Source organism: Boleophthalmus pectinirostris, unplaced genomic scaffold, assembly GCF_026225935.1.
Source record: "Boleophthalmus pectinirostris isolate CB_2022bp ecotype Guang Dong unplaced genomic scaffold, ASM2622593v1 HiC_scaffold_10, whole genome shotgun sequence".
Classification (NCBI taxonomy): domain Eukaryota; kingdom Metazoa; phylum Chordata; class Actinopteri; order Gobiiformes; family Gobiidae; genus Boleophthalmus; species Boleophthalmus pectinirostris.
Window position 1 is genome coordinate 34,445,843 of NW_026570971.1, and position 10,960 is coordinate 34,456,802.

General features: G+C 37.9%; 1 protein-coding gene across 1 annotated transcript in view; it reads left to right on the forward strand.

The window, feature by feature from the left end:
- Positions 1-10,120, forward strand: part of cenpo (centromere protein O) — a 28,600-nt gene extending 18,480 nt beyond the window's left edge. The window contains exons 4-6 of the mRNA XM_055161785.1: positions 136-407; positions 3,537-3,696; positions 8,203-10,120. Of these exons, the coding sequence (XP_055017760.1) occupies positions 136-407; positions 3,537-3,696; positions 8,203-8,312 (542 nt within the window). The 3' untranslated portion in view covers positions 8,313-10,120. The remainder of the gene's footprint in view (positions 1-135; positions 408-3,536; positions 3,697-8,202) is intronic.
- Positions 10,121-10,960: the final 840 nt, after the last annotated feature.

Here is a 10,960-nt window from a genome sequence, read left to right on the forward strand (position 1 = left end):
ATATGACAGACACGATAAATTCAACTATAGTATAATGTAAGTCTAGATTTTGAGTCCAGAATTTTGCAAACTTTTCTTACAACACCAAGAGATTTATAAATTTTTCAGTTTCATTCATGTTTCTTTCCATTTTAGGAGGTTATGACGCTATCAAGACTAACCAGGACAAATCCCTGTGTTTCTCTCTGGCCACCGCGTATCAGGGCGCCATTCTGGACACTTATAACATTGAAATAAGCGTGAGCCAACCCCTGAGAATTATACGACACAACATCCCTCCGTTTATCCCTGTGAAGGCTCTGGCTGAAGAGACGAACGTGCAGAAAAACATCCGAGGCTTTTTGGACACTCTGAGCCTCCATCTCAACGCTTTCGCCGCACGCAAGCAACAAGTCAAACTCGTGAAGGTGGGGCTTCTTCAAAACAACTGATAATCACTTATCCAGAAAAGGATAACATGTTATTCATTGATACTTTGCAGCTGATATCATCAACATTAACTGAAGGTACAACTCAATCCGAAACTCTGTGACCAGTGTTGGGAAGGTTACTTTTAAAATGTAATCCCCTACAGATTACAGATTACATACCCCAAAATGTAGTTTGTAACGTAATCCATTAAATTACTTAAAGTGAGTAACGTAATCTGAATACTTTGGATTACTTGATATTGTCATGCTTTTTAAAACGACATGAATGTAGCGACCACATCCTGAAAATTCTTGTTTGTTCTCTTCAAATTGTCTGTTAACCCAAAGTCTCCATGAATAAGCAACTGTTTGCTGTAGAGAAGCAAAGACCAGGATCTGTTAGGATTAGAACTAGGATGTTAACATAAAATGTTTTGTCTCATAAAAGACAGTCTTTCCTTAACCATATAAAAAATATTATTAATAGAGAAATTATTTTTATATGAGATAACCTTTATGTCCAAATTGTAAAATGTTAAAATTATGTCCAACCTACTGTTAAGTGTCATATTGTTTAGACCTGGTTTAGTCCTGGTTTTAGTCCTGGTTTAGTCCTGATTTTAGACCTGGTTAAGTTCTGGTTTAGTCCTGGTTTAGTCCTGGTTTAGTCCTTATTTTAGACCTGGTTTAGTCCTGGTTTAGTCCTGGTTTAGTCCTGGTATAGACCTGGTTTAGTCCTATAGTTTAGACCTGATTTAGCCCTGGTTTAGACCTGGTTCAGACCTGGTTCAGTCCTGGTTTAGTCTTGGACTGGTTTAGTCCTGGTTTTAGTCCTGGTGTTAGTTCTGGTTTAGAGGTGCACAGGAGGAAACGCGGTTTACGCAGCGTACGTGAGGAAACACGATCCACACGCGGCTCACGTGAGGACAGCGATGTCCGCGCAGTAACTACGGAAGGAGACATGATCTGCTCGTTCTCAGGTTGATGACGATGATGAAGGTGTGTGTTTGTGTTTGTGTGTGTTTGTGTGTGTTTGTGTTTGTGTGCGTGTCCCCTCATGTGGCAGGTCACTATGTCACAGTAGTGCACACATCATGAGCCTATGCAGGTTGTTTTCACCAGTGCCAGTAGCTCCGGTTTGACATTTAAGTTGTAGGTGATTTTATATTTGTTAGGGTAACGTTAACGTGACGTTTACATCGCTCTTACTGCCGCGTTCTGTGTGGGTTTCGGGCAATGAGTGGAATTACTGAAATAAAAAAATAAATAAATGGGATGTAGCACAAAATGTGAAAACAGGAAAATACCGCCTTGTAATCCACTTATTTCAGCAAAGTAACTGTAATCCAATTACCACTCATTGAAACAGTAACTGTAACTGAATACAGTTATTCATAATTTGTACTCTGATTACGTAACGGCGGTACATGTAATCTGTTACTCCCCAACACTGTCTATGACTTACGTTAGACTTTAATCTGAGCTTTATTTGAACAGAAATAACTGAACAGGTGATCTTATTTGTGCTCTTAAAACATTGGTAACTGCTGAACATTTCACCATAGAGATACATGCAGCCACACTATCCCCAGCGTGACGTCACAGAAAAGTATAAATTGCAAAAAACAACACATTTCTGACAACTGGACAAAAGCTTTTACTCAGTTTTGTGATAGAAATTTAGATTGAGGAAAGATTTCTCTCATTCTGTCTTTGTGTAAATGAATGTGATTTGTACCTGAGACCAGACCCCCACAGGAAAATACTGATTATGATTGATTACATTAAAATAGTGATTAGTTTATCTTACACATTTGGTCTTGTAACTGAGGCTACGTTCAGTCTGCAGGGCTTAACGCTCAATTCCAGTTTTTTTGTGAAATCCGATGTTTTTGCGAGGTCGTTCACATTTCCAATTAAATGTGACTTGTATGTGACTCCAGTGTGAACAGTAAACGGCCCGAAAGTGTCCCGCATGTGACACTGGAGACACGATAATGTCAACCACAGCGAGCGTGCTCTGTGTTTATGGAAGTTGTCCAAACATGGACGCAGCATTGAGCACCTGGAGATTTTAAAGTTCCTCTCGTACCGGAGCCAGAACATGAACAACTTACTTGTTTTAAAGAGGAGATTGAGAAGGAGAAGGACGAGGTTTTTGGTCGTGGTGTTTTGTGGGACAGCGGCAGCGACGTCCATTGAAAGGAACATGTGGATGTGCAGACGGAGCCAAGAGTGGTGAGTGGTGATGTGCTTCACTTCAGTGACACTGAGTTCATTAACAATTTTCGCCTACTTCAGCGCAGAATATTGACGTTTGTGTCTTGTCGATAACGTGTAGGTGGATGAATGCACTTTGGCCGTTCAGACTGAAGTCACATGTCAAAAGATCAGATATGTATCAGTTTCAGGAGCACATATCCAAGTGTCCTGGGTCACATTTGAAAAAATCGGATCTGTGTCATTCAGACTGTCATTAAAAGATCAGATACAGGAACATAAAAGCCAAAAAATTGGATTTGGGTCACTTCAGGCTGCAGTCTGAACGCAGCCTAAAACTCATTTGGCTTGTTAGAAAGACCCTTCAATGTAAATACTCTGTTCCCTTTTGCTTGCTAATCATGTCAGGAAGTGACAAATGCAGGTGAATATGGAACAAATCAGATCAAGCACCATCATCTGGCCACGCCTCAGTAGGAGTCGTCACATTCTCACTTTGATATGTATGGTCTTGTATTTCTGTATAAATATTCAGAGCTCAAATGCTCTGGGCAGATACTGGGTGGATACATGGGGAGAGACTGGGAGAAATGGTTGGGAGATGTAGTAGGAACATGCTGCTGGTGGGGAGAGGCTGTTGGGTTTTGGCCGGAACAGACCGAGGCCCTGTCCATATCTGCTGGAACAAGAATAAACCTTGGTCTATATTCCAAAAACTCATTGGGTTTCGAAAATGGATTCATTATTTATCTTCAACAGATAGATCATTTTTTTCCATGACAGTTTCAATAAAAAAATGCAGGAAATGTTGTGATTCTGTTGTCTGTAACCATTTATTATGTCTTTATCCCTCCTCCTTCCTTCCTCCTTCTCTCTCTCCATGTCTTCCTCTCTCCCTTCTCACAGGAGCGTCACCCGTCGGTGGAGGTGTTGGAAACTAACGCCCTGTGCTCTCTCCTGGTCCTGATGCTGACGGAGCCACAGACAAACACGGCTCTGCTCTGTTCACTCGAGTATTTAGACCACACCAGGAGCCTGCCCACACGCGTCTCCGTACAGTGTGAAGGTACTGAAGACTACAGAGTGTGTACTGACAAACCAGGGTTGTCAAAGTATAGATCAGGGGTGTCAAACTCATTTTGGTCCAGGGGCTGTATCCAACCTACTTTGATCCCAACGGGGCTGGGAAAATAAAATTGGAAAAATTATCGCATATAAACCCCGAAAATAGCAATAAGTGCAAATATTTGTGCAGAGAAACACAAATCTATTACAGAAATCTTTTTAATTGATGAACTCTTTCTTTTACAAAATATTATAATATTATGAACAACCTGAAACTTTCAGCACAATGTTTTAATATTAACTTGTATTCAAATAGGAATAAGTCAATTTTTCTTGGAAAATTCTGCACTCGGCTCCACTTTTCTCATGTTGGACATTTTTCTGATGAGGGGGTCACGGTCAACAGTCAAAACGATCGTCCTTTAAGAGCGTTTGGAAAGAGACAATTCTTCATTTGTGCTGCTCTGGTGGGAGGGGCCACGTACAGAGACACTGGAACGCTGCTGTAATAAGCACTGCAGAAAATTAACCAGTATTTTAATAGAAAGTATAATTCAAATATTTTAGTAGAAAATCAGCCGAGGGCCGAGGACCAGGACACCCCTGGTATAGACAATCAAATACTAATCGATACTAAAAGTACACTAGTATCGAAACAAGATACTCATTTGAGCAGGTATCGATTCTAAAAAGTCCCATTGACAGGACAGAAGTGAATGTTTCCTGAATGTCTTTAGAATGAACTTGAGGTGTATCAGAACAAGTAGAAGAGCACATAGACTAGAACACACACACGGACACTCCGAACCTACTGCACCACTGAGGATTACACACATATAACACACATGGGAATAGAAAAGAAAGTTCTATGATTTAATGTTGAAAATCACATTGTATTGACATTTTATTAATATTTTATAGGGGTGTCACAATACAATATCGTCACGGTATGAACCTCACGCTACGATATTTATTGTGATGTCGTGGGAAAGCTCATGATACTGTGGGGAGGCTCACGATTAGGGATTTAACAATATTCCAAATCTCTCTGTACGATATTTTCACGATATACATCTCACAGTATGATATTTATTGTGATATTTTGTGGAGACTAATGTGCTGCTTTTTCTTCTTAAAACACCTTGACAAGACTTAATCCAAAGAACTAAGACTTAAAAGTGTTAGAACTGTTATTTCTTCCTGTAGTCTGCACTGAAATGGAGCAAAGAATCATGGTTTATGTAGTTCCCTCTGGTTTTTTTTTTAGCTATTGCTGCACCATAACTCTTCATTTAAGCACAGAGACTTGTAATTCGATATATTGTGATGGTCCATAATATTATTGTGAGAACTTTAACGATATGATGTCACGATATTTCGTTTATTGTTACATCCCTACTGTTTTACAGTGATTAGATGTGGTGTCCTCTTCAGAGAACAGACTAACTTCACTGACTATCCACTGAGTACCTTTAGACCACTATTAAAATGTGCTACTTCCTTTAAATATTTTCTTTTGTTCAGGATAATTGAAAATGTTAGATTTTTTCAAACAGATAAATTTTCAATGACAACATTTAAATATAAGTCCTTTTTTTCATAGTGAAACGATGCCTGCAGTTACATGCACACTCAATATCAGATTCTTATCAGATTTTTATTTTTCTTTTTTATTCTGTGCAGCTGTGGGGTCTTTAAAAGTCTCATAAAGGTCTTAAATTTCATGTGCCTAATTTAAGGCCTTAAAACGTCTTAAATTATGTTGTCCAAGTCTTAATTTTTTTCACAAAAGTCTTAAATTTCATTAGTCAATTTTTTTGTTTACTCAACCAGGCTGCAGTGGAATGTTAAATGGAGGGAGGGAAAAAAACGACAACATGAAATCACATAACATGAATGAACGTCTAATTTGGAGTATGGGTACTTTTACACTTTTACTGAAGTAGATTTTTTCATGTGAAAAACTACTTTTACTTTTACTTGAATATTTCTTTGCTCTCAGTGCAAACAATACTTTGGTTTTTGGCGCTGGAAACAATGAGGAAACAATCAGTAGAGTGGAGGAAGACGGATGGACAGTGTTGGGAAGGTGACTTTTAAAATGTATTCCCCTACAGATTACAGATTACATACCCCAAAATGTAGTTTGTAACGGAATCCATTAAATTACTTAAAGTGAGTAACGTAATCTGAATACTTTGGATTACTTGATTTACTGTAGAGAAACAAAGACTCGGAAATCTTCACATAAGATGTTATGTCTACTAAAAGAGAATAAAAAGTCCAGACTTTACTTAACCAAATTAAAAATGTTATTGATAGAAGATGAGGAAACATGGTCCACGTGGCATGATTTAGTCCTGTTAAATCCTGGTTTAGTCCTGGTTTAATCCTGGTTTTGACCTATTTTGGACCTGGTTTTAGTCCTGGTTTAGACCTAGATTTAGTCCTGGTTTAGTGAAACAGTAACTGTAACTGAATACAGTTACTCATAATTTGTACTCTGATTACGTAACTCCGGTACATGTAATCTGTTACTCCCCAACACTGTGGATGGATCATGGGGAAGTGTAGGTTTAATCCACAGTGGCTCTTAGATTCTAGATAAACGCACGGGCTTAAAAGTCTTAAAAAGGTCTTACATTTCATGTTCCTAAATTAAGGTCTTAAAAAGTCTTAAATTCTCTTGTCCAAATCTTATTTTTTTTCACAAAGGTCTTAAATTTCATTATCTTATCCTTTTGTAAACTCCACCGGGCTGCAGTGCGATGTTACAAGGAAAAGGAGGGTACAAAAAACAACAACATGAAATAAAGTAACGTGAATGAACGTCTAATTTGGAATATGCGCAAATAATACTTTGTTTTTTGGCGAGGGCGGACGTGAGTAAACAATCAGTTCCATCTACACTGCTGAAGACGCAAAACTCTGGTCAGATCTGCTCATGTCGCGTACGTGTTTACATCACATACATCACCACTTAACGTCACCACCGAACCTCCTGGCATGCACACTCAGTGTTGGGGAGTAACGGATTACATGTACTGGGATTACGTAATCATAGTACAAATTATAAGTAACTGTATTCAGTTACAGTTACTGTTTCAATGAGTTGTAATTGGATTACAGTTACTTTGTTGAAATAAATGGATTAAAGGGCGGTATTTTCCTGTTTTCACATTTTGGGCTAAACCAGGACTAAAACCAGGACTAAACCAAGACTAAACCAGGATTAAATCAGGACTAAACCAGGTCTAAAAGCAGGACTAAAGCAGGACTAAACTAAGACTAAACTAGGACTAAAACCAGGACTAAAACCAGGTCTAAAACCAGGACTAAACCAGGACTAAACAATATGACACCTAAAAGTAGAGTGAACATAATTTAAGGCAGCAGTGATCTCATATAGAAATCATTTCTATATCAGTAATATTTTTTATATGCTTAAGGAAAGACTGGGCTTTTGATTTTCTTTTAGCAGATAAAATTTATGTTAAGATTTCCTGCTCTTTGCTTCTCTACAGCAAACAGTTGCTTATTCCTGGAGACTTGGGCTCAACAGACAATTTGAATAGAACAAACAAGAATTTTCAGGATGTGGTTGATACATTCATGTAGTTTTAAAAAGCATGACAATATCAAGTAATTCAAAGTATTCAGATTACTTTACTCACTTTAAGTAACTTAATGGATTCCGTTACAAACTACATTTTGGGGTATGTAATCTGTAATCTGTAGGGGAATACATTTTAAAAGTCACCTTCCCAACACTGTCCATACCCAATCCAATTCCACACACTTTTGCATCACCGTATGCAGCAGAAAATGCTCGTCTAAACGCGGAATAAAAAGTGAAGACTCTACGCCACTTTTGTGTCTTCTGTTAGGACCGTCATCATATAAACGCAGCCTTAGATTCTGGATATAGTTCTGTAGTTGGTTGATCATTATTAGAATTGGATGTTGTATTTTTTGCATGCATAATGAGTGCGATGTTGGTCTTAATTTTCATTTAAGTGGTCTTAAAAAGGTCTTAAAAGTCTTAAATTTGTGATAGTCAAACCTGGGGATACCTTGATATTAAAATGACATGAAAACAGTAAAATCTGGTTTCTTTCTAGTTCTGATCTCTCATAGTGTGACTTTAAACAGCTCTACTTAACATTTATTCAGTTACAGGTGGTTTTATAATACCTAGAAAAACAGACTCGCTTCTCCACAGATCTGACCTGTAAGTTGGTCTGGTGTGAAGATAGAAAGTTTTAATGCCATATTGTGAAACATTCCAGACAAAGCAATAACATCTCCATGGAGAAAAGCATTTGACGGAAAAGTCACACAAACATGCACCTTTAAAATCATCAAAACAAAAATAAAAGAACAGATAATATTAAGATTTTGATTTGATTACAATAACTGGTCAACAATCACACAGTTTCTAGAAAGGATATGACTGTTAATTTCACTTTTAATTACACCATCATTCTTCTGTTTGTTTGTTTTCCAGAGACGGATCTGTCTAGCTCCCCCCAGTGGCAGAAGAACAAAGCGCTGCTCCAGGACACTCCAGTCCACGAGGCTTTACTGATCATGAGGAAAACTGGACACATCAATTAAAACCATTTACACCAAACAAACGAGGACACAATATTTCAACTCTTAAACTGTACACTGAGGTATTTCATATAACAAAAAAAAAACACAACTTTGTCTAATCTCTGTAGTTTAAACTGAGCTGGGGACAGGTCAGAATTCTCAGGTGGAGTTTGCTGTAACTGTCAGATTTCAGATTTGTTGACCTGGTTTATGTTTATGGTTTATTTACAAAGTAGATTTTTAACTTTCTACCATGCTCTAATGTTGTTCCCTCATCAAAAACATGCCTGAAGAAGTTTTAAATGTCATCCATGCACATTTCAGTAATCTAGTGATCTCTCCTGGGCCCCATTCAAACCGTCCTTACATTTAGCTGTAAGATTTTGTACAAAGCTCCGCCCACAAAGCCTACATCTCCCATTCACACGACAATTCTCTGTAAATATACAAAAACATGACACAAAACTGTACACAACTACTTCACAAACCTGACGCGATGTGCAGTAGTTTCATTAATGGGATGCACGCTGATTTTGCTGTGGTGGCGCTCTGAAGGGGGAGTGACTTAGCAAAGAGAGCAAAGGGAGAGGAGACCCAGAAACGAAAATGAACATTATAAAAGATATTAATACATACTTTTTTTTGGCAAAATACAGTATTTTTAAATCAATAAAAGGGAACATGGGGATCCAAACATGTATCTGTTTGTACTTAATATCCCATAGAAGGAAAATACAGCCTTTATAACTGCAGAGCGCTAGTTTGTCCTTTTAAAACTGTGGTTGAGAAATGAACTCTGTATAATCCAGCCAAAGTAGTGCTTTTCCCTGGCAGGTCCGACCAAGCCAGGCAGTTTTCAGGATAGAGGTCAGTCTAAAAGCAGCAGTGCCGTCACCCATTGGCAGGAGACTTACTGGATGAAGACTGGGCTGATATATTTGTCATACGAATGGTGTTTCTGTTTATGCAAATTAGGACATATTGAGTAAGAGTGGAGCTCTTCAGACAGATTCAAATTATGTTCAAAAGAAACTTGTAATACAAAAAAACTTACTTTGGGGTGTATTTTGGGCATATTTGATTGTTGTATAGCTCATTTGTATATTAAAATTCATTTTCAAACCAACTTGTAATACAAAAAATGTGACTTTTCATGTCTACTTTCATTGTGTAAAGTTTCATTTTGTAAAGGCAGAGGTCGGGACTTGTAAATCATGACTTGAACTCAGAGTCAGACTTGAGTCACTATTTTTAGGATTTAGACTTGACTTGACAAAATGGACTAAGACATGGGACTCCACTTGGACTAGATCAGGAGAGTCAAACTCAAATTCACAGAGGGTCAAATGAAAAACTGGGACTAAGTCGTGGGCCAGACTAAATATTTATGGAAAAATTTCAACAACATCTGCATGTTTTCTCTTCTTTCGAGACTTGTAATGTTAAACCTTTTCTTACTAAAATAAATGTTTAATAATAGTTTTGCTTAAACATCAAATCCAGAACAAGCAGAATATAAAATAATAACAACATTGTAAATAAATCATGTCTCTAGAGTCTATCTGTAGCCGGCGGGCAGCTCTAATACATACTTGATATGATCTTGTGGGCCAAATATAATTATACTGTGGGCCTAATTTGGCCCCCGGGCCTGAGTTTGACATGTTTGGACTAGAGGGTCATTGACTTGTCACTTGACTCGGACTTGAGGCCTGTGACTTGAGAAGACTTGATGCTTCTAAAATATATATATGTTTTTAGGAAATACTTTTCTCTTTACAGTTGATAAATACGGTGTTGAATTTTACAGGAATAAACTGGAACATGTCCCTCCCACTTCTGTTTGTTACTTTGGATGTAACTGAAGTACTGTGATAAGGTCTCCTCAAATGTACTACAGTAATACACAGTACAATGCAGTAAAAATAAAAGGATCCAGAAGTCGCCTATTTGGGCATTAAATGTAGAACATTTCTTTTTCTTTTCAACATTGAACCAGTAATACTGGAACAAAATAGTTAATAAAATAATTACAAAAAGATTCGAAATGATACAAAACATGTCTTAACATCTGAACATTTCTAGTGAGATAGTTTGGTCTGTGTGTGTTTTTGTAGTGTGTTCAGTCCGGCTGCAGGAGGAGACACAGCAGCAGATCAGGAGCAGCTTCAGTCTGTTTCTGTGTTTTGTCTTCATTTTTATGAGCACAGAAAATCACATTTCACACAGATATGTAGTAGTGAGTGTAGTCAGAGTCTTTTTGGACAACCAAGTAAATATTTCTCAACTTAAGCTGCAGGAACTCTCGTTCAGTGCAGGCAGAAAAGATTCACTGACTCACTCGCTCTCTCTTGTGTCAGAAATGTATATCACAGACCTACACACACATTGTGACAAGGCGACACAAAGAAACTCTCTTGTGAACCACCTGAAGGTCATGACCCAGTCTTTAAGAAACAAAGTTGTAAATTGTCCAATATTGTCCACCGCAGTCTTTAGTTACAATAAAAGTAGCTTCACTTGGTTGGTTAATAGGCTCTATTCTCGCTTATCAGAAGACGTTTGGAAACACGTGGATGACGACTTCTGGTGTAGTTCCTGACACTGGGCTTGTGATAAAACGGTGGATTCAGCAGCAGCATCTTCACAACCTGATAAAGCTTTTCGCA